Here is a 27430-nt window from a genome sequence, read left to right as displayed (position 1 = left end):
TAATATAGGGTTTTAATTAATAGGCACATGTGAATTGTAAATTGACTGAGTGAAGTTATTGAATTTTCATATTGCAGCAAAGATGTACATTATTAGTGTGTCAATTCTTCTTTTTTCCCACATCTTAGTTCTTGAAACCCACTCAATTGAACTTAAGCCTCTAAGATATAAGACTGACATCAAGAAATCTCCTCAGAGAATGGCTTACCATGTCATTTTCTTCAGGGTTAATATTTTCTAGCCTAGAAAAAAGGGACACAGAAAGCCTGATCAGTAGCATTTCCTTAGTGCAGCAAAATGAGTTCGCTTTTTAAATCTTTAGAACCTCAAGTAATTTCATTCTACTAGTCTTTAGAGTCAACCATGACACTGAACATATTAAAGTGCCACCTGCTCGACTCCATCTTTCAATAATGCTCCATATCTTCAGCACTGACTTCAGACTGTTAAGTTATTAATGTTTACTGCTATATATGACTACAAGGATCAATTGTTCATATGTGCTTAGATGAAGAAAGTTCCCTAGTGATAGAAAGCACTGGTGCTCTTATTTTATTTATTTCTGGACTTACAACTTTAACCTGAAATTATATTCCTTTTGTCTTTATTGCACCCCAAAATGAAATGGGACAGTAGGTTTGTGGGGGTGAGGGAAGAAAGGGTTGTTTTAACAAAATGTAATTCTTCCCCTCCACCTAGGAGGACAAACATTATAGTTAAACCTCACTTAGAAATTTTGTTTTATCCTATCATAAAATATAGAAGTTAATTTACGCCTGCGGTGGTGCCCTTCCTTAATTCTGGAACAAAAATATTGAACTCTTTCTCTCCTTGTTTCGCCGGCACATTTACTCATATGTAAAAACGCAATAAACAGTTTTAGAGTTTTGCCGAACAACTACAATTGTGCTCTGCAACAGCATGAGTAATAGCATGAATTTCTGCATACAGAGGTGATTAAACAGGAAATAACACTTTTTTCTATAATAATTAAAAAGTTAATTATAATTAACATCTAAACATCTGATTATTTACAGAACATTTGGGAGTCCAAAATACAGAGATTAACACCTTGTTAAAAAATAAGCGTAAACATTAAAGAAGTGCAGTCTCACCCCCTTCATGGATACTTAAGCAAGTGGTGGATCCAGCACATACTAAGTAGCTTAAGAAAAAGCAGTTCTGGCAGAGGCTGTAATGTAACATTTCAAAAACAGATACTGTAATCATCAAAGTTCCAATGTCTGCCAAAGAACTAGGTATAATTTGTACTGTGATGCTGTTGTCAGAGATCACCATTCAAACATCCTTCTGCCACACAGCAATTGACAGTGTACTAACCCTGTGCCTTTGAATGCAATAGTCTTCATGACCCTAAATATGGTATAGCCTCTCATGCACACTAGGCTAGGAAATCAACCTATTCTTGCCATCTGACCTTTGACATTTAATACTAGTGCACTTACCTAGTATGGTAATTAATTAATTTCCTCTGTGCTTTTTGATCAATTTGTACAAGTTCATAGTCAGACAAAGCCTCCTGAATTCTTGTAATCACGGGAAGCAATTCAGAAAGGAATGCTCTATTGCTGCTGTTATTTGGGAGGTTCTGAGCAGATGGTATTCCCAGCATACCCCAAAACAGTAAATGTGCTGAGTAGGTTTGAAGCTTACCTCTTTGATGAGATTTGACCTTATTAACAAGTTTACACACAAAATGTAAACTCCAGCCTGAACTGTCACTCCTAGCTTGGTTATCCCTAGAGTTCCTCCTTTAAAACAGATCACTCCAAGTCCCTACGTTCCTCTGACTAATGGGGCCATCATCATTTCCAGAGCAGGCAAATGATCTACGCCTGCCACTGTGAGTCAGCAGGGTTCAACTGGCATCTCCATATGCATTTCCAACACCTGCTAACAGGGTGGGTCAACAGTAGAACTCAGCCAACTAGAAGGAAAAAATGAGTATTACCACCCTTCGTGGGTAAGGCTATCTCCTAGATCTGATTTTGGGCCAGATTTATGGGCAGTGATACTTAAGAAACTTGTAAAACTCAATTGACTAACAGAGCACACATTAAAGGCAGCCAAACTATTGCAAAGGGATCTAGTTTTATTTTAACCCATTGGCAACTGGCATTTCTCAGCTTTTTTCTCTAATACAATCTGTGGCAAATTGCCAGTACTGTTCTGCTGGGTCTCGCACTTTCTCTTCTCTGGGGTAGGTTCAGGGCGCTATTGCTTGCCTCTGAACCGGTTCTTAATTACTCCACTAGTGTCCTTGGAGGAGGGGAGTGGAGAGGGAGGGACCTGGGCCCGCCCTCTACTCCAGGTCCCAACCCAGGGGCCCTGAGGGTTGTGGTGAACCACTTGAACTAGCGGTTCCTTCCCCTGGGTTACTTCCCTCTCCTACCCTTCAGCTTGTGAAGGGCTTCTTGCCTCCCTTCTACACAAGCCTGGTGCCCCTTACCTAGGGTTTCTTCTGGACTTCACAATCCACCGCAGCACTCCTCCAAACTTTCTATTTCTCTCTTATCAAACTCTTCTCTTCTCCAACTTCTGCAACCTGCACTCTGCTCCAATCAAACCTTCCTCCTTCAACTCCCACACTGTCTGACTGAAGCAGGGGTTTTTATCACATGACTGAAGTCAGGTGCTCTAATTGGAGTCAGGTGCTCTAAATGGCTACAGGTGTTCTAGTTAATCTAAAGCAAACCTTCCTCCCTTGGCAGGGAATAAGGCCCCCTGCTAACACTCTCATGCTGCCCTCTGGCCATGCTGTATCACAAATCATCAAGTATAAACAACAAAGCATGAATGCAAATTGCCAACTCTCAGTATCAAGAGCTTGAATACAAATGTAGAAAAGTAATGGGGAGCATTTCTGTCTGGAAAAATGCAGGTTGTTTACCATGTAAAAATCAGCAGCTCCACCAAGAAAATATAGCAAAGAGTCCTGTGGCACCTTATAGACTAACAGACGTATTGGAGCATGAGCTGCATCCGACGAAGTGGGTATTCACCCACGAAAGCTCGTGCTCCAATACGTCTGTTAGTCTATAAAGTGCCACAGGACTCTTTGCTGCTTTTACAGATCGAGACTAATACAGCTACCCCTCTGATACCAAGAAAAAAGTTTATAAGGAAAGCTTCATGAGAATATTTTTTTCTGATTAAGTCTTTCCTACCAGTTATCTCTGATACAGAAACCACATTTACTCCAGGGGATTAGAGTAAGAAAAAATGCCTATTGCTTCAGCTAATAAAAATACCCAAAGAGAGGCAGATATCCATTTTGACCAAGAGAAAAGAAACAGTTAATGAGGTTTCCTACTAAAGTCAAATATTTAAAAAGGAGCAACTAAGTACAATGCAAAATCTACTGAATTTACTTTATGTGGTACAAACTTAGATACTATACTTGTTACTGTGAAATACTGTCTGTTCGCAGTGATACAACACATTATGGGGCTGAACTCAAGATGCAGCACAATTTCCAGAATTGTGAACATTTGGAACAATACTCAATTCTCATTCTGCAAAGAAGGACCAATTCCAGGGCTCATACTGGGGAAACAGAGCCAGATATACCATCCTGATATTCTTTACTTGCCTGATACATGGAGCCATTTAGTGGTTTCGTACAAACAGACATGCTTAGGGCTTTCTCTGGCTCCCTGGAGCAATGGTTCCCAACCTTTTTCTGTTAGAACACGTCTCTTCTGCCAGGTCAGCAGATGTCATCTTTCCTTTCTCTCTGGCTGTTTTCTCTTACTTCTTCTTTCTCAGATGCTTCCCCCCACCACACACACACTTCTTATCTCTCTTTTCTGTATACTTTTTCTTTATTTCCCTTTTTAACTTATTGCTCTTTCATATGTGCTTTGGTGGCTCTTCTTCCCTTATGCCCCCATACCCTCCTCCTTTCTAGTACTCTGTTCCCCTTCCCCATACGCCCTTGCACCAGCAGGGTGACCAGACAGCAAGTATGAAAAATTGGGACAGGTGGGTGTGTGGTAATAGGAGCCTATACAAGAAAAAGACCCAAAAATCAGGACTGTCCCTATAAAATCAAGACATCTCATCACCCTATGCACCAGAAACCTTTATGCTGCTGTTGTGAGAGTTGTCTGTTGCTGAAACAAGAGCCATGAAAGGAGTAAAGACGCTGCCTGAGCCTGACACTTGGAACTATACACAAGCTGCTCTTGCAGCGTGCTCCATTACAGTCCACAACAGAAGCAAAGAGGGAAGGGGAATGGCTTACAAGAAGCTAACTATTGTTTTATCTTCAGATAGAGCAGCACATTTGCAGAGAGAAAGAGTGTGTATTGGGGGGCATCTGGGTCCTGCATCTTTCTCCCCCCACACTAAACCTCTGCATTCATAACAGTGTTAAGAATGGCCACACTGAATCAGACCAATGGTCCATTGAGCCCACTCTCCCATCTTCTAACAGTGGCCAATGCCAGATGCTTCGCAGGAGTGAACAGAACAAGGCAATTTATTGAGGGATCCAGCCTCTTTCATCATGTCCCAGCTTCTGGCAGTCGAGGTTCAGGGACATCCAGAGCATGGTGTTGTGCCTTTAGTTTGAACCTCTATTATGGTATTTTTAACAAGTTTCCATACAGCTTGCAGGGATTTCATTCATGACTTTAATTTCCTCCTCATTTTTGTGTAGTTCCTCTTTTTGAAGTTAAATGCTACTGTGGTGCGTTTCTTTGGTATCTTCCACCCTACAGAGATATTAAGTTTAATTACACTATAGTTGCTATTACTAAGCGATTCAGCTACATTCACCTCTTGGACCAGATCTTGTGTGCCACTTAGGACTAACTCAAGAATTGTTTCTCCCCTGTGGTTTCCAAGACTAGCTGTTCCAAGAAGCAGTCATTAATAGTGTCTGGAAATTTTATCTCCATATCCTGTCCTGAGGTGACATGTACTCAGTCAATATACGGATAGTTGAAATTCCCCATTATTATTGAGTTTTCTGTTTTTGCAGACTCTCTGATCTCCCTAAGCATTTCCCAAACACTGTCACCATCCTGGTCAGGTGGTCAGTAGTATTTTTCTACTGCTATATTCATATTAATCCAGCATGAAATTGAGATTCTATGGAATAGTTTGATTAATTTAAGATTTTTTACTACATTTCACTCTATGCTTTCCTTCACATATAACATCATTCCCTCACAAGCATTACCTACTCTATCATTCCACTGACACACTCTGTGATTGGAAACACTAGACGGGTTTGCTCACTAGAGCTGGTATTTTTTGACAGAATGTTTTTTCACTGGAAAAAAGCGGATTTGTCTAAATGTATCAGTTTCAAAAAAACTTTTGTTGAGATGGGTCCTCAGATCCAGAATGCAGTTTCTGGTCAGACACACACACACACTCAATAGTAGTTAGAGCACTCTCCTGGGATGCGGGAGACTCAGGTTCAAGTCCCTGTTCTGCCTCTGGCAGTCTTTCCCACATCTCAGGTGAGTCCCTTATCGCTAGGCCACAGATTCAGTCTCTCAGTCTGTCCTGTTGGGGCTGTTCCATTTTATATAAATATTGGGTGGAAGGAAGGTGGAAATTGTTGGCCAAATGAGAAATAAAGGGCAAGCTAGAGAGGATGTACTGGGGAAACAGGGAAAAGGAGAAAATTAGGGGTGGGCAAGAAAGTGAGGAGAGGAAACAGTAGAGGAAGAGAGAAAGATCAAAAAGGATTAAAAATACAAATGAAAAGAGAAAGAGAATGAGAAATTGAAATAATTCCTCCTAAATTAAGAATGACTTTTGCATAAAAAAGGAGTAGGAGAGTAATGCACATAATTTTTTTCGCACTGCCTCTGTAATTAGTAGATATTTTGCTAAAAGAAATGTCTAGTGGACTCAAAGATTCAATTGATTTCCTATATAGTGCAACTTCTGACCAACAACCTTGTACTCCATGTGACGAACCCCCTGTATGAAATGTCACACTTCCCTGATTTATCTCTGAATAAACCAATAGTGGATCTTTTTCTTTCTTTCTTTTTTTTCTTTTCTATCTTTTTTTTTTTCCAACCAGAATCATTCACCTTGTTCTCCATCTAGGAAGAACAACATGACCTCGTTTGATCATTTTTTTTTTTAAAACCTACATATATATAGTTGGACTATTGAGACTACTGCTGTCCTCTTACATTCTATCACATTGAAATTCATGTTAAGATTTATCACATATTCACTTTTGAGTTCTGTCAGGTTTCCCTTGGCTTCCAATAAACAGCCATCTTTTTACACATAGCAGAAAAAACATACATACTCTTTAAGAGACTGCTCCAAATGTTTGGCTCGAAGAAGTGCTTCATCTCGCTCTTCATTGGCTAACCTAAGTCTAGCCATGACAGCTTCATCACGTTCTCGTTGAGCAGTATAAACTTCTTCCACGAGTGCTGCAAAAATGACCAGCATGTTTAGCACAGCTTTAATTGTATCCTCACATGGGACCCTATCTAATGCCTATTGAAATCAATGTTCTTTCCACTCACTTCAATGTCCTTTGGATCAGGTCGTGACTGTACTTCCTATACAAAACATTTGCTAATGTGAAGATACCATAACAAGATTTTGCTTTACAGTTTTGAGAATATCGAAGTGCTATTGCTAGTTAACATACCTAGAGGAACAAGGAAGGGACAAGGTTTCAAGACTGACCTTTAAACTCATAACACAGAACAAGGAAACAATCACTTGTGTGAAGCAGTGACTCCGAATACAAAGCTAATTCCTGATGCTCACATTCATATCAGATACAACTAGACCCCTTCTCTTACAGCAAGACATCAGATTAAGAGAACGGATCTCCTGAAGTTGCTTTAACACCACACTTTAACCAGCCCCAAAGTGGTGCACAATTTAGCTCTTGCATGGTGCCTCTCGGGTATTACAAAGATAACATGGTCAGCATCCCTCTCTCTCTGTCAAGTCTTTACTTTATTGTTAATATATCATTCTATTATCTGTTAAAGCATTCATGGACCTTTGAGCATTAGGTGCCAATAAACTAAGATTTACTGTTAGTTTGCTCCCAAGGACAGAAACCTTAAAGTCATTCTTCAGACTGGGCTTACTTTTTCTTCCTACATCTCCCTTGTCAACATAGCTAACATCATCTCTGGTACACTGTCAGAATCCCTACCTCAACCCTGCTTCTGCTAAAATCTTTATTCACATTCTTTCATCATTCCTCCTCTCTAATATTACAGATCTCTCTTTGCAGTTATCCTAAATCCCTATTCTCAACTTCAAGGCACTCAGGATGCTGCAGTGAGACTACTTTTATTCCAAGAAGAAGGACTATATCCTTTACCATTGGCACTGGAATTGAATCTCCAAATTCAAATCAAAAGTTATTCCCCTGGATTTCAAAGTTCTCCGTGGGCCCCTTTTACTCTAATGAACTAATCTTTAATTCACGTAGTTCTCCTGCACCCAACTCTGATGCCTCCAAATGCTGGCATGTTTTCCAGTATTCTCAAGATTCTGCTGAGTCAAAGGCTATTGCATTTGTACTTCCCCCTCTATCTGGAATTCCCTCCCATTCTCTGAGTCATGGATGAGTCATTTCCTTTCTTCAAGTCTCACCTTAAATAGATCCTGTTCATTTTAGCCTAGAGCCAACTCTGCTGCTTTTTCTATTTTAGTTTCTTTTTTCCTGCTTCACCTTTGTACATTATTATTATGTCTGCATTAAAGTGGCTCTATCCAATTTAGTATAAAGCTCTTTACCATACTTCATGGGAATGGCACTATATAAAATTGTAATTATATTTTATAATATATTTTTTGCTTACTACTGTATGTATATCATTGGCACCAAATAAATACATTAAAAATATTTACAGAAAATATTCAAAGACAAACTAGCAATAAAATGTCACTGTAGTCAAAAATACCAAAACAAACTGTTGCTCATGACTAAATTTTGTTGAGAAAATACCCCATGATGAAATGTAATTTTTTTAGTTATTTTTCAGAAGTTTTAATATATACTTACAGATATATTCAAATACAATGACAAAGAAAACAGCAAGACTATGGATTTAACAATATCACAGCATGAAATATTCATACATAAATACTCCTGAGTATTACAAGATAAATAATTCCTTAACAACCTCCCACTGCAAAACTAAAAAAGGGGAGAAGCATCAGACACCTAATCTACCTGGATTCAATTGTAATACTCTCATGAAAGACCAAACATCTTCACAGTTGGATCTTATGTCTCCATAGATTAATGTCAGTTTTTCCAAGAGGGCGGTGTTGGTTTGGTCAGTTAGCCAATCAAAGAATGCGAGGGGAAGAAGCTGATATCCATTTTCATAAAATGACTCTTTTGGTCACTATAAGTGCTGCAGCAATTCATTTCCTGGCATTACTGGAACAGGGACTATCTAGAATGCCCAAAACACAGAGGCTTGACATAGGGGAAACTCCTACCCTGGTCACCTTAGATAGAGTATCACAAATGCCACGCTTTCTACAGTTCTGCCTACTGTGACATTAGGACTGTTCAAATAAATGAAGTTATTTGAAGGGTTAACCACAAGAATATCAAAACATTTGGATGAAAATGTTGTCTATACAGTGAATACCCTTTAGCTTGCAGATTTCTTGACCCCTTCCACAAGCAGCTTTGGCAGCTGAGAGCCGTAGTTCACTGGGGGAAGGTGTGGAAGAATGAATCCTGAGAGATCATCTAGAAAGGAATTCTGGGTATGAAATACTTGTCACTCCTGTAGCAGAACCAGAAGCATTACTGGGAAGTGCATGAAAGGAGGAAGAAAGATGTGATTTTTGTGCTTCTGAGGATAGGGCGGGAGGGCCAGTCTAATAGGCTGGATGAAGGAGAATGGGGACAGCTACACAAGTTGCTTCTAGGGGTACGGTCTACCCTTTTGTTCACTACTGAAGAGGAGCCCTCTGCTCAGTCACAGAAGATATTGTGTTTCTTGCAGGAAAATAATTTCTGTGTCATAAGAAAAACCACACCCGATTGTCCAAGAATATTCTGCCCAGATTTGGAGCATCCATCAAATACTCATTTAAATATCTTCAACCTGAATATTGTTTGGTGGCGAGAGGAAAAGAATTTTTCTGCTGCAGATAGATGTACAGTTTGGGAGGGACACAACACCAGAAGCTACCTGCCTCTTTGTGAGACAATATCCTTGCTACTGTGCAAGGGATAAAGTTAGGTGGATGGGTGGAGCATTGAGCTCCAGAACTACACACGTGATTTGGAGACAAAAGAATTACAAGCACATGCAGAGAATGATTCTCACATCTGGACAGCTGTATGGCACAGATAATGCACCGTGTCCTTACACCTATCAGGTTCCCAAAGGGACATAAGATTTCTGAAATTTGTGATGGCATCATGGTGCCAACTGACGAGGCCTACATAACAGCCTTTGTGTCTCAGCAGCGCCTGGGTAAGCTGCAACAAAACTGCTATGTCCCAGATAGATCTGGGATATACAGGTTGGTTAATTTGACATGGCATTATCTGTCTGTACCATAATGTGTCTGTTTATCCTGGAGCGGAATTCCACAATTCTCCCGCTTTTAGCCCAGGCTCTGGCCCATAGTATCCTGTGTATCAGCTGTGCTAACTCAGCAATCTGATTGGCTTCACCATCTGCTGTTCTTCCCTTTGGGGGTTTGTGACGAGCGGTATATAGTGACCAGATAGCCTTCTTAAACCAAAGTACTGGTTATTTTAACTGGAGGAACAAAGCATTTAGATAAAAAAGATTTTAAAATAACAAACAGAATCTGCACACCTATGTTACCTAAAGGCTTACCATCCCATGATGGTAACCTTAGCAGGCCTAACTTCTTCAGACCTGCCAGCAGGGTCCATGTAGTTCAGTCAGGTTCCTCCAAAGAACTTTCTCCCCTTCTTTCCTCTCCTCCCCCGAGAGAGAGACCCTTTTAAACTGACATAGTTCTTTTCATCTCCAGTATTCCTGGGTCTTTTCCTGTCCTGGTATTGTCTCTTAACAATCCTCAAATGTTTGTGTAGATGTGGCTTATCTTGAACCATTTCAGATCCCTATTAAACTAAACCAATATATTCATACAGTAACCATCCCAATAACTACGTCAACATATAGTATTAATAAATTATTATAGGGTAGCTCCAAATCTGTCACAAGTGGGTTTTTTAAAGTAATACAACATTGTAACCTTTTCTTATTAAAAGAAAAGCTATTTGGAAAGTCAAAGAAAAAGCATGTATAACGCTGGCCAGCCTATCTGAGCCAAAACAGAGATGGACTCTTAGCAGCAGGCACCCTGAGAAACCAGAAAAAAATGTGTTACAAGGTAAATCCTTGAAATCAGCAGAGTTCTTGTGGAACTCACTTGGCTGGTTGTAGAAGCCTTATCTGCCATCTGCCAGATTCCTCTGCTGGCCAGATCATCTACTGATTCTACATACATATTTTCATGTTCAACATGTACATTCATTTCTGACAGTATCTGACCATTTTTAGTATTCATAAATGTAAAAAGTTCTAAAATTATATCAATATTTCTTTCAAAAAATCCTTTCATTTCATACAGGGTGCAATTTTTACGGTAGCTAAATGGGCTGAGGAATTTATTTTTACAGCAATAGTCAACATTTTAAAGAGTTATTGATATGCCATGTACAGAAGTACAGTCCCACTCCTACAAGCTACTTGGAAAAGACAGACTCCTGCAGCTGCACAGAGCCCTACTGAGTTCAGGAGAGCTGTAGGACTGGAGCATAAGGCTAATTCTTCAAAGTTACTAATGAAGAGAAACACTCAACTGCAAAAAAAAATATGATTATCTTCCACCCAGTATCAAGCTCATATTTAAAGATAAATAAGCAAAAAAGGATTTTTCCTAGAGCTACCCCTGCATGAATGTGTAAGGAGTGTGGAGCAGGGGACAAGGTATGCCTTCCCTCCCCACAACTCTAGTGGAGAGTTGAGCTAATCTCAGTCCTTGTGATCCTATGGGGACTAGGACTGAATGACACTAGTCACCCCACGGATGGCCAGGAGAAGCCATGGCCACACCCACTCCAGGGGCAAGGCACACTGAACCCTCATATGCTGTTGCGGTGGCCATGCTACCTGTGTCCACTGGAGAATTCTGGGAAGCATTATGTCATTAGTGAGCACTGACACATATCTAAGTGGCTTATACTTATCACCTTCCTTTATTGAAAACAGCTCTATAAATAAGGACCAAAAGAGTGAACAGGAAAAAGAGAGTATTATTATATAATTTAGCATTCTGTTACAGAAAAATACGACTATCAACAATACCACAACTTTACTTTTCTATATAGCATCTTTCAACTGGAAGGATCTCAAAATGCTTTACAAACTTTATGAAGAAATCATCACCCACTGAAACACAGCCACCTCTGGAGTGAAACAGAACATCTGTTTAACAGTGCCACATTTTTATGCTATATTTAAGACAGGATCTGAAGCATGAGAGTCCGAATAAAACACTATGGGAGGTATTTTGATAGAAAGAATGCAATTAACCAGGTTGGAACATCAGGATCCACAGTCCTATCTATGCTTATGAAAAGTGTCATGGGATTGTGAATGAACATAATCAGGTTCTTATGTCCACTACAAAAGATGGCACCTCCAGCAGCACAATAGCTCATAGTTCCATGCTAGCACACTCATTCAGTGCCTGACTCTTAAGAAATGAGAACCAGCTACTCAATCACCAATTCCACCCTCTTGGGCTTTCCATGGAAGCCTGCCATCCAAGTAACAACCAACCTTCCCCTGTTTATCTTGAGAACTCATCAACAAGAATAAAATTTTGTATACAATTCCCAGCCCCCCCCCCCCGAAATATGATACATGAACTGAGTACGTATATTCAGGCATTAAGTTAAAACAAACACTTGTTTTTTAGCAATAGCATGCATATCTCAGGACATGCAAGAGTTAATATAGGTTATTTCTACAATGTTAGATAAAATTCACATATTGAAAAAAAACCACCTCAGACTGTTATCCAATGCTTACTAAAAGTGTACTTGAAATATATTTATACATTACATTTAATAGCTAAATTTTATCTGCTCTGGAGTAATTTAATGATATCTTTGCCTTTGTAACCAAAAAAACCCTATTATACTGGAGCTCTTTATTTAAAAATGATCATTATGGTAAGCCCATCAACTCTAAAACATTTTTAGTTTTTAGTAAAGAAAACAACTGTAAACAGACAGCTTTGGTGAGGTAGATAGCTACTACAAAGTTCACTTAGAAAATCAATATAGCATTTTAGTTGGAATTTGCTCATTAAACACCCACAGCTCTAATGCAAATTATGATGGAATGAATAAAGCAAATACATATGCTTCTTTATTTTTATTAAATGTAAAATCTGCTGTTAATTGCTTCTGGTATGTCATATAAACTTTTCTCCTTAACTATTAAATGGAAGCTTTTACAAAAGTCATTAGAGAGTCTCTTTCTTTGACTAGTATAAATTTCAATATTTGTTCAGTAAAGGTTCACAGCAGTTAAATTACATTAACAAATATTATTAGCTACTATGTAAGCCAACTAAGTAAAATACTTACATTGCAGGTAAAACAAATCATTGGGTGTTTACAATAATATTTGGATATGCCCATTTTTAAACAAGCTTATCAAATATCCTGTAATTCTTAGTCAAATGAGAAAGACTCAAAGTAGATTTTTTCCCCAAATACTCAAATTTGTTTAGTAAGCTAATTGTTTTCTAATATGGGTGAAAGTAAATATGAAGAAGATGAACCATACCAAGTATGAGTTTACTGAGTCAAAGCAGTGTACATATTTTCTTAGTTAAACCTGATTCTGTTGGCAAACCTGTCTTCCACACTTTTTAAACTACCTTTAAAATACAGTAGTAGCAAGAAAGCGTGTTAGAAATCATTCTAGTTTAAACATTAGTTCATGATTCTCCAAACAACAGAACTTTGGGGGAAGGGAGGGAGTATGTTTCCCAGGAACGAAGACTGTTTGCTGATTTCCTAGAGGTCATCTGTGTAAATAGAAAAGCTGAATAGGAAAGGCAAGAAAGAAGAAATTGTTAGGATTTAAAACATCTACCTCAGCAGAAATCACTTAACATTACTCCTATCAAAAAATGAAAAAGCCAGAATAAAGGCAAGACCTTATAACAAAAAGATGAGATCACTATCCACAGTACTATCTCAGAAGATATAATAAATATTACAGCACTGTAAGGATTGACTTTCAGAATAATTCCCTGTTACGAAATATACTAATATTTTGGAACTTTATAAGGTGTTTTATAAACTAAGTAATAAAATTTTGCCTTATGCATGTGTGTGTGTGTGTCTCTCTCTCTCTCTCTCTCTCTCAGAAAACAAGCCAAAAGCTCTAAGAAATACTGCAAGGATTTATTTGTTAGTTAGTATTTTGTTACTAACTCTAGTTTGATTGTTTATTGGGCATTTTCATGGAATAAGAGTGGCAAAAGCAACTTGCTGTTAATAATATATTGGTGGATGATATGAGTGTTCTTTTGGTTTTGGATTTAGTATTCAAGATTAGTGGTTGTTGAACTCTGCATGACCTCGTCTTTTCTTTAGAGTTGGTTTTGGAATTATCACAGTACTTGTAATGGTTATGCATAGTATGTATTTTTAATGTTATGGTCAATGCTGGGGGTACCAGGGTACATTTTTATGCAGAAATGCTCGGAGTTTCCGTGGTTAAAATTTTCCAGAACTAACTGAAAATAAAATATTTCTAAGTCTTTTTTACTATATGATTTGACTAATACTTCATATAGCTCTATAGAGAGTTAAGATTTAGTTTGTGGGAAAAACAAAGTAAATGATGTATTTTCTATTTCCCTCTCCCCACTGAACATATATTAAAGTGAAAGTAAAATATAAGAAACCACACTTGGTAAAGTCATACTTTGAATGTAAGATTCCTGTAATGGGTCTCTATTCTGCTAAGTTGTTTCTATGAGGGAGCTGTCAGCTGAAATGTATCCTGTGGAATGGGTGTAAATGGTTTTGGGGGTTTTGTGTTTGCTTGTTTTTGGAAGGAGGGCAAGCGTGGGGAAAGAAAGGAAAAAAACAGGGAAGACGTTCACTAAGAACCACCTTCCTTTTCACCTTTGCAGCCTCCTCCAGCATTGGGGTGCCCTGTCCTTCTGGGCAGAGAAGGCTTTGGAGCCTGTCTATGCCATTTCTAGATAGGCCGGTACTATTGATATTTGTTTAAAAACACTTGCCAAAACTCAATTTCCATTAAAAATATTTTCTTTATTCATTTCTTTAAGAAATCAGAATAAATTGACAGATTTTTTTCAAGTTTGGGTCTAGTCATTAACACACAGTTCTTATTTTAGAAATTGAACTTATAATAGTCAAACTGAAACAGAGTAATTCCATTACTGTGAATGTCATTAAAATCTACTATTAATCTGCCTCCTCACACACATTGCAAAATGCTGATAATCCCTGGACATGTTCTGAACCTAAAGGCCCTGTTCTACTCTCATTGAACTCAATGGCAAAACTCCCATGTCTTGCTTTTTTTTTTTTTTTAAATGATGTGTAATATTCTGCTATGAAATGGACCCCTGACCAGGTTCTTCATTGCAATTTTGAAAATTACCATTAATTTATTTTAAATTTTGTCATATAACTAATAGTTAGAAGCACATTGCTGATGAGCAAAAATTGCAAAACATTTTTGACTGGTCTATATTAAGAGTTACCGACTATAAGCTATTTACATATAAATGTCACTCTGTAGATAAAGCAATCTGTACAAACACAGATAGAAGCACTGACACTTATATTGCTTTGTGTTTGCTATATGTATTTAGTTTGTTGTATTCATCTGCTCCTAAATTTCCAATGCTGTAAACACACTGATTTAACTAAAAGGCGAAAACGGTTTAGTTGGCAGTTATCAAATGTGACTCTGTACCGTGGTTTCACTGTGTACTCAGATCCAATCCAGCGAAAAAAGAAAAAAGTATTTTTGTGGGTTTAGATACCGACTCTCCACAGGACTTGCCTAACCTGGCTCTTGTGAAAGCTAATCCTTGTACAACTTTAACCCCTCTGCTTTCAACATACTGAATTCCACACAGCTGACTTTTCAAAAACTGCACAGCAATCTTGTTCAGTCTTTTTCTGTGAATAACCGTTGATTCCTGAATAGCTTTACTTAATTATTTTAATGGAAAAAGGATTGGTAAGCAACATGGGTACATATACAAATGTAAGCACATTATGGTCATGTTTGTGTGTTATACTTCAACAACTATAGTGAGTTTAGTCCATGCTATTCCTTAAAAAGAAGATGAACTGAAATCTGTTCTTTCGTATATAAAGGAAAAACAGTTCAATATTTATGGTTTACTTGGCATCATGGAGCAAAAACTCACTAACTGGCCTTATCTGAAATAAATGATGGATTTATTTTTACAAAAAAGCAAAACTGTATATGGCTTAATAACTAAAATACTGAACTTGTTCCATTCAATCAAATTCTATATTTTAGACCTCTATATTGTTTTTGGACTATTGATATTTCTGATCATTTCAAAGTAAACTTTAAAGTGAAACATTCATTATGTTGCCAATGGCTCTTCATCAGAGTTGCAAGGAAAAATCTACATTGTCTGTTCTTTCAACAGCTCAGTGTACTTTCCCATCCTCATAACTCGAACACTATTGTCTTTTTAAAGATTTTACTATTTATAAAGACACATTTTGATAAAACATTTAGAAGGTGGGTTTGGATAATGCAACATTAATGACAAGAAAGCCAAGAAATAATTATATATACTGTATACACAGTGAATAATTTCACACAGAGAGCTGAATAATTAGTGAAAGTATATGCATTATATACTTTTTAAAAATGTAGAATGTCATACGTATTTAGGTTTATAAACATAAGGGTTGGGAACCAGTGAGTTCTTTTGGCTAAAGCCCAATATTGGTCTTATTTCAGTTTAATTGGAAGAGGATCTTGAATTCATCTTCTCCATGAATTATCAGGAACCTGGATTTCTCTTTGTACCAAAGGTTAATAAGAAATGTGTCTGCAAAAGTCAAACAGCATTAAATACCAAAAACTGATTATTATTCCACAGGAGTTGTTCTGTCATTCATAATCTCTCCATGCTCCAACCTTCCTCAGCTAATCTTTAATGGATGACATGCAAGAAAGAAAAATAACTAACATCTAAAAAGGGGACTCTAAAGCAAACTTTTAAAGAAATGGAATATACTTTTCTCAGTGCTAGAAATAACCCTCACTGGCACTTAATTAGTGAAAAGACCACTTAAGCAAGAGGAAATAAGTAATGTTAAATTAAACTTTAACTTCAGCCTTGCATCCTATTGGATGATTTATTTTCTTCAATTTTTCTGTTTGAACTGTTGCACATTTATTCAGTAATTATAATTTTTTCAAGTAAATTTAGGACATTTTAAATAATGCTCTCCACTTCATTATGTTCATTCTCTATACCACATCTGAGTATTCCAAAGAACTGCACAAACATTAATACACAATATTAAGTACTTGAACAGACTAAAAGAAAAAAAGTTTTACTGTATTATAGCTCCATAACTACTGCGGGTTTTTTTGAAACAGAGAGACAGACAAACATATAAAGCTGCAAAACAGGTATAACTGTAAGGGATATAGAACACAAACAGGCGATAATAGATTGAGAAAAAGGTGGGTCTTTTCCTTTTTTATTTTTAAAAACAGAGAAAGATAGGAAGAACCTCCAAAACAGTTCACAATTTGCATAAAACATAGCAATGTAACCGGGTGACTTTTCTATAATATTTTAAACATTCATATAGCAAAATTCACCAACCACTCTTTTTCCAATACATTCATATGTAAACACAAAAACAAATGTTCCTTAATTATCTACTGGATTTTTAATAACAAAATAATATCCCGCTTCAACTTCAGGGATCTCAAAGCAATTGTCTCACAACTTACAGGGCTCTAGAGCTGTGAAAAATTTTACCTTCACAGTGTGAGTCTCCTATTTTAAGAACACTGCTACAGTCAAAAACTTGATGTAAGCATGAAATATTTGCCAAGCTATTTTATTTTTGTATCAGATTCTGAATGCATTTTTTTAAACTCATAAGCACAATCCAAGTAATGACCAAGGTTGCGACTTTCAAAGGCTTCTTTGAAAATCCCAGCCTAACATTAGTTTTCTGTCCCAGCCAGTACACTGGATATGGATCTCTTTACTACACTTCTGTACCTCTCCTTTCACCACCAACATTCTCTCCCCCAAGATTGGTACAAATTATTTTCTGCTGCTGTTTCACAATTTCTGAATTCATGATGGTAACTGAGGGCAGGTCTACACTAGAAGCGCTACATTGGCGCAGCTGCTGTAGGGCGTCTGGTGCGGACGCTCTATGCCGACAGGAGTGCACTCTCCCTTTGGCATAATTACTCCACCTCCATGAGAGGCGGAAGCTATACTGGCAGAAGAGCATCTCCCGCTGACATAGGGCTGGTGCGGATAGTGCTTATGTTGCTGTAACTTCTGTCGCTCAGGGGGTATCTTTTTCACACCCTGGGCAACGTAATTAGTTTGACTTAAGTGGTAGTGTAGACCTGTCTTTAGTTTGGATTGTGGATGGTGAGGGGGAGGGGAAGGGAACAGATTTTCCACTAATAAAAACTAACCAAAAAAGAGAATTACATTACTGTAAATTTTGTCAATTAATAGCAATTCTAGTGCAATTGTCATTTAAAAGGTATATAGAGCAATTTTTTTCCAGCGGCAACATACCTAAATGAAATATAGTGGGTGAAATCCTGAGCCCACTGAAATCAATAGAATTATACAATCACAGACTTTAAGGTCAGAAGGGACCATTATGACTGTCTAGTCTGACCTCCTGCACAACGTAGGCCAAAGAATCTCACCCATCCACTCTTGTATCAAACCTCTAACCTATGTCTGAGCTACTGAAGTCCTCAAATCGTGGTTTAAAGACTTCAAGGTGCAGAGAATCCTCCAGCAAGTGACCTATGCCTCACGCTGCAGAAGAAGGTGAAAAACCCCAGGGCCTCTGCCAGTCTGCCCTGGAGGAAAATTCCTTCCCAACCCCAAATATGGCAATAAGCTAAACCCTGAGCATGTGGGCAAGACTCACCAGCCAGACACCCAGGAAAGAATTCTCTGTAGTAACTCAGATCCCACCCCAACTAACATCTCATCACATGCCATTGGGAACATTTACCACTAGTAGTCAAAGACAAATTAATTGCCAAAATTAGGCTATCCCATCATACCATCCCCTCCATAAACTTATCAAGCTTAGTCTTGAAGCCAGATATGTCTTTTGCCCCCACTGCTCCCCTTGGAAAGCTGTTCCAGAACTTCACTCCTCTGATGGTTAGAAACCTTTGTCTAATTTCAAGTCTAAACTTCCCAATGGCCAATTTATATCCATTTGTTCTTGTGTCCTCATTGGTACTGAGCTTAAATAATTCCGCTCCTTCTCTGGTATTTATTCCTCTGATATATTTATAGAGGGCAATCATATCTCCCCTCAGCCTTCTTTTGGTTAGGAGTGTTCTAGGAGTTTTGCCATTGACTTCAATTAGGCCAAGATTTCAACCATTAACTCTAATGGGCTGGTGGTGTTTACCTGAAACACTTCACCACATTAACCAGTGCTAATACAGCTGGAAAAGAGATAAGTGGGTTTGGCTGATTCACTGCGGCATATGTCTAGTTACTGTATGTAGATATAAGAGAGGGGGAGTGGCTCTCAGAGATAGAGGGTCTTCTAAGATGATGATGGAGGAACCTTCGCAGCAACCAAGGTTTCATCAGCTCTTTAATTGTATCTTGTTTTGTTTGTTTATAGAGCTGAGCTCCATAAACGGGGTGACTTTAGACTTTATGAGTTTGTAGAGCAGGCTGGGAATGCTGCCTGCTAATGTTAACCAAGTGAGGCAACGTGTCCAAGTAAATAGCTAAAACCAGAACAGAAAGTAACAACACAACCAGCCATGCCTCACACATCCACCAGTAGTTAATTCCTTTATCAGTAACTTTCCAAAAAAAACCCAATAAACCAACATTTTCAAAAGAAGTTTGTCTTCACAAAATCTAAAATTGTGCATCAACACTGTAGTTATATTACAAGGTTTTGATGACGTATTAAAACACAAATCAAAGGCTAGTGGTAATTTCCTAACTGTTTATCATATTTCTCCGTGTCCTTCCTTATAGCCATTGTTTGGGGTGACATACAAGTCCTTCTACAAGCAAAATGATTGCGATGTCACTCCCTCAGTAAAGCTGCGTAACCCTGCTTTGTTGACCTACCATGATATTTCATTAATTCACATTTCAGAAAAACAAATTCCAACCCTACCAACACAACAAATACAGGTTGCGATGTTTCAGGTTGCATAGTCAGGACTTGGAGAAACTAGGTTACTAAGTAAAAAGTTCCCAGTCTACATCCTCCTCCTTTGCCAACCTAGATAACAGGAACGCCAAAGTGGCACCCAAGAAATGTGTTGGTCTATTTCTTTGAGAGGGAGGCAAAATTATTTACATGATCTAATGGAATGTAGGAACAGACTATTCCTTGTCCAAAATGCACTGGATAGAGCAGATAACCTGGAAGCCTTCTTACGGCTGGTCAAAATAGCCAAAGTAATTTTTTAGAATCAGTATGCTGATCACTTGTTTAATCAGCATGGTTGGATTGTCCCTTTTGGAAAGTACGAGTTCAGAGATATGACTTTTCCACCTCTCCTCACCCTGAAGAAATTTTCTCCTCTTCAGGGTCATCGTTCCATGTCTCATCTCCCATATCCAAGTGGGGAGGCTAATCTACTGTGAGAGAAAAGGTATTTTTGTGCTTGAGAGAGACTGTATTGGCCATGAGAGTGTATTGAGCAACTGTGAAATGCAATGAGCCTGAAGCTCAGATCAGAGAGACTTGAGAAGAGATCACTGGTGCCATTCTTGGTCATCAGTCTCATTCTGCATACTTCAACCCCTTATATTGCAGCGTGACATTGTGTCACTAAGTAACACTTTGTGGCAGTGACAGAGCCCTACTAAAATAAAGAGCCTGCAAGACTCTATTTTCTATATAGCAAAAATACCTAGAGCACAAAACCAGTGAAGGAGCAACCCTCAAAGGTCTGGTGCTTTAGGAAGATTTTACAAACCCTTCAACTAGACCCTGCAACTCTCCCTTACACACAACTGCTCCTTCCTGCTAGCAGACACTGTTTGCTCCCTATATATCTATTTGTTTCTTCTTGGGGAAGGTCTAGTGGGCTATCATCCTCGTTCAGACTCAGATCCATTCCCTCCTCTCACACCTTTGAAGGGATATTCACCTTCTGTCTCCCCATCTCTTCTTTGCAGTGTCTCCACCCTTACTTTCCACTCTCCCTTTACCTTTTTTGGTGTGGTCCCCCCTTCTCCCACCCCTGGGGGGGGGGCAAGTTTCCTTTCTTCTTTTCCACCTTTGGTGTCCATCCCTTCCTCTGTCCCCTTTGAGAGGTTTCTCCTTCCTCTTCACAGTCCCTCCTGTGAGATTTCCTCCTTCCTCTCCCACAACCTTCTCTCCCACAGAGTTCCCTGTTTCCCTCTCCATCATGCTACTCTCAATCCCTATATGGCTCTCTCTTCCTCTGCCTCCACCTGATGCTTCTTCACTTACTCCCTCCTCCACAGGGATAATTAAGTTCACAATACCTCCACAGATGATGGCTTAGATGAGAGAGAATTAGGCAGGGGGAGTAGTAAAGAATTAGAAGAGAGAGAGAGCACGCGCCAGCCTATGGCAAGCAGCAGCAGCAGGAATAACAGCCTCTAGTGGTCAAAGAACTGCAACAACAACAACATTCTTCCCTATTCCCAGTCCCAGCTACTTGGGGCAGAGATGGAAACCCAAGACAGAGGCTGAAACTCACTGTCTGGGCTGTAAAAAGGAATGATAAAGACTATATTTGACTGTATGTTATTCCTTATATCTGTGACTACAAACACACACCTTGTGTTTCTTTCCTCACTCTTTTTTATTTAATCTTTTGTTATTCTCCCATCAACTCCCCAGATATTTCTGTTCTTCCTCTTTAGAAGCTCTAGAAATGAAAAGTATATAGTGACAAGCTTTGGGTTATTTGCTGCTGAACTCTATGGCAATTTCCATTTAAAAATGAGCTCTCTCTTTAGAAACAGTGCTAGTCCCAATCCCAAGTGTGGATAAGAAAGGAGGCTTCTGCAGTTGGGTTTACAACCCACTCAGGTAAAGGATTATTGTAACAGAAACAGTTCTCTTAAACCAGAGGTGGGCAAACTTTTTGGCCCAAGGGCCATATCTGGGTATGCAAATTGTATGGTGGGCCATGAATGCTCACGAAATTGGCATTGGGGTAGAGGAGAGGGTGAGGGCTCTGTCTGGGGGTGCAGGTTCTGGGGTGGGGCCAGAAATGAGGAGTTCAGGGTGCAGGAGGGGGCTCCAGGCTGGGGCAGGGGGTTAGGGTGTGTGTGTGGGGGTGAGGGCTCCAGCTGGAGGTGCGGGCTCTGGGGTGGGGCTGGGATGAGGGGTTTGAAGTGCAGGAGGGTGCTCCAGGCTAGGACCAAGGGTTTTGGAGTGTGGGAGGGGGCTCTGGGCTGGGGCTGGGGATTGGGGCACCAGAGGGGCTCAGGGGTGCAGGCTCCGGGTTGCACTTACCTCAAGCAGCTCCCAGAAGCAGCAGCATGTCTCCTAAGCAGAGGTGCGGCCAGGCAGCTCTGCGTGCTGCCCCATCTGCAGGCGCTGCCCCTACAGCTCTCATTGGCTACAGTTCCTGCATAGGAGCCGGATGGGGGATATACCGCTACTTCCGGGAGCCGCACAGTGCCACAGTGAAATAGATACATTCTATAAGCAGATGCAGCAAGAACTGGACGATGTGCCTATCCACAAAATCAAGCTGATGATAGGCGACTTCAGTGCACAAATTGGTAACTACTCTACTGGCTGGGAAGTAGTCACAGGCAGAGAAGCGGAAGGCATCAAAACTGATAATGATGAATAACTCTCGATTTTCAGTGGCACAAACACTCTAAAGATAGGAGGACAAGAGGATTCACAAGGTCACACAGAGATCACGAGACGATGCAACTATCCACCAGACAGACCACATGTGTGTATCAAAAATGGGCTATATTCTTTGAGGGATTTCAGAGTCAGTAGAGAAGCAGATGCTGGCTCAGATTATTATATTTTAGTGTCCACATTACAACTTAAACTCAAAGATCATGAAGATAGACAAACAGTGTTCTAGCAAGAGAAAAGTTCAAGGACAAAGAAACATAGATCTGATTCCAGATTGCATTTAGTAACCTTTCCAGGATTTTAAAGGATCAGCTGATGACAGAGCAGGACATGTTAGAAAAGAAAGAAGGCTCAGCTGGTTGGGACGTGAACACCATATGGCAGATCGGAAATGTGCTAAGCAAAAACTGAATTGCATACCCGAAAGAGGAAAGAGAAAGCAAGGAAGGCAAAGGAAGAACTGGCAGAAGAAGTGACAGAGAATACTGAATACATTGCCATCACCTGGGAAGAAGTACCACAACTAGTAACCATAATCAATGCAGAAACTGGACTGACCGATATGTCAGCAGCACAGGAGGAACTAAGGTATAAGGTATTTTTTTCTGCCTTTCTCACACAGGTTTTAACTCAGCAAGGCCTTATATAAATTGGAAGGTTCATGTTTAAAAAGTGAATTGTAATCCCTCCCAAAGAAGATGGTAAATGTTTTTATTATGTCTTCATCTGATGCTTTTTATAATGTACTTTTCTGGAGTAATTTTCTTATCACAAAGTCAGTACTAAGCAATAGAAAGAATGCAAACACCCATATTTATAAGCTTCATTCTCCATGTGTTATATACAGTAGCAATTAAACATTAACTAGTTACATGAAATCATAACACCATATGTTCCCCTTTTCTCAACAAACTTAAAATGAAAAAAATCATTTGTCTCAATACGCTAAATCTTCATTAGTAAACTCTTTAATGATAAAGTAGGTCTGTCCCTGACGTTTTTATTAGACAGATTAGCAAACCTCCACAAGTCCAGTTTGGTTCAGATAACTTAGATAAGCACTCCAAAGTTTGGAGTTACCTGAAACGTTTAGACTGGTAAACCCAATAAGGACGTAAACACTCGAAAGATATTGGAGACTTTCTCCTTCCAGTCAGGCTAGAAATAAAACGACACCCAGTCTCCCAACAATTGGAGACTTCTGCTCTTCCAGAACCAGGAGATGCAGAAACAGAGAAAAGATGAGAGGGGGAAAATTTATTAAAAGTTACCCTAATGTTCTTAAAACTTCAAAGCTTTGATTCACATTCACAGGTCTGCATGATTTACTGCTATGTCCATATCATATCATGTCATATCCTTATGGAGAGAATATCATTAATACATTTACTAAAGTAAACAGAAAATTAAAAACTGAAGGTGGGAACTGATTGCCAACAGTTGTTTCTTCCTATCCTTACAGGAAACTGATTAGGATTTTGACTATGTATTTTATATCTACAGGGGCTTTTTTCCTATAGGCTTTAATGAGCAATGAAGATTTACTTTAAATAGAATATTTCTGTATTATATACACATAGTTAAGACCCTATGCAAACATCCAGAAAACAAACAGATAACTTGGAATTTAATGCAAATAAAAGATGTTATCATGACATATACAGAAGATTTATGTTTCTTCTGAATATACACAAGAGGGTTCATTCAAAAAAAGAAACTAGCAGAGTTTAATAATATCCAGAATTTCTCTTATTTTGTTTCACACTATCTAGCTCCTCACCCCCATAAACCTCCTCTTCCATCTGCGATACACACACAAAGAATATTGTATTCTTAGGAGCCTGACATTAAACAGATAGTCAACCATCTGATTTTTCAGCTGGAGAGTTACTCATATTCTTTTCTACTATTTTTCTGGCGATGATTAATCCCCCTTTCAGTACCAATTTCTTGGGGACAGGTCATTAGACACATATTTTATACCTTGCACCTAACTTAAACCTAATAAAATATGGCCAAGAATAAATTGTGTGAAGCATTTTATAAAATTCTGGTGCAATTAACTGTTTAAATCACATGGAGAAAGATCTCAAAAGAACATTGTCATCTTTCTTTAAGGTATGAAACATCATCTCTCTATAATATTATAGCCTCACAGTGTACTGGCTCCATATAACACACAGCAGCCTACATAAAAAAATCACTTGTCAAATGTAAAAATATTTTACTTAAAATATAACTTTTTGCAACTTAAAGTAACTGCTTTTTTTATATACCTACCCAGAGAGCAATGGTTAAATATATGCACATCTTTACTGTTCTTAAAATTTATTTTAAAGTAGTCACTTTCAACTGTAAACTTTAAAATCCTTTCACTTTGGAAATATTTTATAAATCTCATCCTCTGGGGACATACCATCATCAATGTTATGAGAAGAAAATTCATTAACTACCAGAAGAACAGATTTTTCAAGTAAAGTGCAGGTCTCCAGTTGAGGTGAATCTGTGACTATCTCCATACAAAGGGGGGGCAGGTGGGGTAGTATTGCTCTGAACAAGCTAAAACAATAAGTGGTATTTGAACTGCTGGTTGAAAGGTAGAGGCACTGGTAATCATTATTTCTTCTTGTTTGTTCAGGACCTTCCAACAAAACAAACAACCTTTTTGTGATTGGATTGACATGGTGTTAACAATGCATTTAATGCCCAAATCAGTATGAATACAGGTAAAGCTCTCACTAATACCAGTACCAGGATGTTAAAGCCACCTATTTTCTAAGCAACTCTAAACAGCCACACATAAAAAAAAAAAAAAATCAAACCTTCCCTCCTTTAGCAAACATAGCTAACAGTCACTAGGCCACGTCATATAGCAACCGTGGGTACTGTATGATCCATAGGGCCATCTGTTAAATGCTTTTCTACTGTACCTGCAGTCTTTTCCGCAATCTTAGCTTCTGTAGCTCTCTCTTGCAGTTCTAAGTCCAGCTTTATTGTCTTCAGCTCCTTGTCTTTTTCAGACAGCTTATCCTGAAGCTGAATTAAAAAAACGGACAATACGATTCTTATCTGACAAATATACCCTTGTCCATTAATCTTCAGCAAAATATAAATTTCCCTCTTATAGAATGATTCCTCTCCTCCCAAAGAAAACAAATATTAAGCAACACAACACTAAAAGAGAAAATACCATCTGTTTTCAACTCCCTTGTTTTCATCTACTCTGTATGGCACGGTTTTTATTTGGGATACTCCATCTCAGAAACTACTAGCTGTAACAGAAATTCAGAAGCAGTGTGGGATGAATGATGCATCTTATTCCCTGGAATATTCTTTCAGCTCACAGCCCTTTCATAGCAATGGTGATACTTTAGTTCAGATAAATGGAAAGTTTTTGGTAAGTTTGTAGGTGCAATGCATTCTTTTCTGTATTCTTTTCAAGCCAGAATTTTGACTCTTTCTCCCCATACTGAGGCCTTCTTATATTTGGGAATTAACTGAATCTACTTGAGAAACAGTTAAGTGTGGCTGTCATTCAACTGTAAAAAAATTTACCCGTAGAAACGTCAGACTCTGCATTTTGGTTATGCACATGTGACTCCCACTGACAACAGAAATCTCTGCAGCGTGTAACCAATGACAGAAATTACCCCAAATCTTACATTAAAACAACCAAAAGACATTACGGCCTGCCTATCAGATGGACTATATACATACAACAAGAACTCCAGTTTACAAATTATTGCTCTTATTTATAAGCTTCTAGCCATTGTTTATGCCAAATAGTTAATAACAGCATCATGAAATGCTTGAGCTGTCTGAGAATGGGGGAAAAGCCATGTGGATACATTGTTTAATAGAACAGATTAAATGAAAGCCATTCTGGAAAGTAGGTTTCAAACTTTTCATAAAAACATGGAAGCACCATCATTCAAACTCTCCACCATCGACATTATATTAGAAGGCTGAAGTCTAGTCTAGAATACATGAAAAAAAACAGAACAAAACCCAAGACAAGGTGGTGATGGAGGCTGAGGGACTTAAAGTAACACTAATAAAACATGGATTGGGGCTCATTTGGTAGATAGAACAACTTTGGAACTAAGAACTCTCAGAGTCTCAAACTCCTCCAAATTCCAGAGAGAAAAATCCAATGGAAATTACAGTACACAAAAAGAGGGATGCAGAAGTTATATTAAAATGATCAATGCTTAAGAATTTATACAATCTCTAGGGTTTCCCTCAAAATTTAGTACATGTGGGGATAGGGGGAACATCTCAAATGTTTTCTATCTAAAATGAGAGAAATTTGGAAAAACATATGTAGAGATTGCAATCGTTATTTTGATATTAGTCTAATTAAAGGTGGAATTAAACAAATAGGAGAGGGAATGTGAGAGAGTAGATAATTAAAGCTTGGGATGGAAAAATGTGGTCAGCATTAAACAAATAGAGTTGCTGTTAGAGGCCAGGTACAGTAACAGACCTGAAGTGGCACTGCTGCTAAATAAATAAAGTTCAGTCAATCAGCTGCAATGCAGAAATTAATTAATTAAATGACAACAGGGAAATGCTAATAAAAAGGGAAAATAAATACAGTGGAACTTACTAAGCTGTCAAATCTGCAAACATTTCTGTATTTGTTTTCAAAAGGACAACCAAAATGAGTAGGATTGGGGCCTGAAACAATTTGCTATGTCTAATTATATGCATTCTGCTTTTAAAATATTGGCCTCTCCCCTCTTCTCAGAAAAGTTTTAATAGGAGTGCACTATTGTGAGATTTCATGTTACTAAATATCATTACTTCTGAAAAATATTATATGATACCTTTACTACTAGTTTGCTATGAAATATCAAATTATTAAAGCTAAATAGATATTGTAAAAATAAATGGACAAAGCACATTTTGTGACACATTATTCTTGCTTTTGTACTGTGCCTACTTAATCACTCGTTTGCAAAATTCTGTGATCTGTACTGGATTTCCCACTCATTAATCTGAATGACTGACATGAAACTAGCCCAGTGTGGGTCCTGATCCAAAGCTCATAGAAGACCATGGGAGTCTTCCCATTAATTTCAATAGGTTTCAGATTAGCCTTATATGTTTCTAAATTCCCCAGTCTCCACAAGTCTGACTGAAACCAGAAAAATGTTAATGAATGGCCCTATAGTGAAATGCTTATTTTGAACTTATATCTATGATATATGAGTTGATGTCACTGATTAAAAAGCTCAAAGAATA

The 27430-nt window shown here is 38.4% G+C and overlaps 1 protein-coding gene across 9 annotated transcripts in view; it reads right to left on the bottom strand.

Annotated features, from left to right (window-relative positions):
* Window positions 1-27430, bottom strand: part of MIPOL1 (mirror-image polydactyly 1) — a 274230-nt gene that overhangs the window by 171019 nt on the left and 75781 nt on the right. For all 9 annotated transcript variants that reach the window (XM_032789975.2, XM_032789977.2, XM_075065527.1 and 6 more), the window contains 3 exons: window positions 25114-25219; window positions 6308-6437; window positions 209-242 (listed from right to left, as the gene is read on the bottom strand). In XM_032789975.2, coding sequence (XP_032645866.1) covers window positions 209-242; window positions 6308-6437; window positions 25114-25219 — 270 coding nt within the window. The remainder of the gene's footprint in view (window positions 1-208; window positions 243-6307; window positions 6438-25113; window positions 25220-27430) is intronic.

Source organism: Chelonoidis abingdonii, chromosome 4 (genome assembly GCF_003597395.2).
Source record: "Chelonoidis abingdonii isolate Lonesome George chromosome 4, CheloAbing_2.0, whole genome shotgun sequence".
Classification (NCBI taxonomy): Eukaryota; Metazoa; Chordata; order Testudines; family Testudinidae; genus Chelonoidis; species Chelonoidis abingdonii.
Note: the sequence above shows the minus strand (reverse complement) of the source record. Positions and strands in the feature narration are given on the sequence as shown.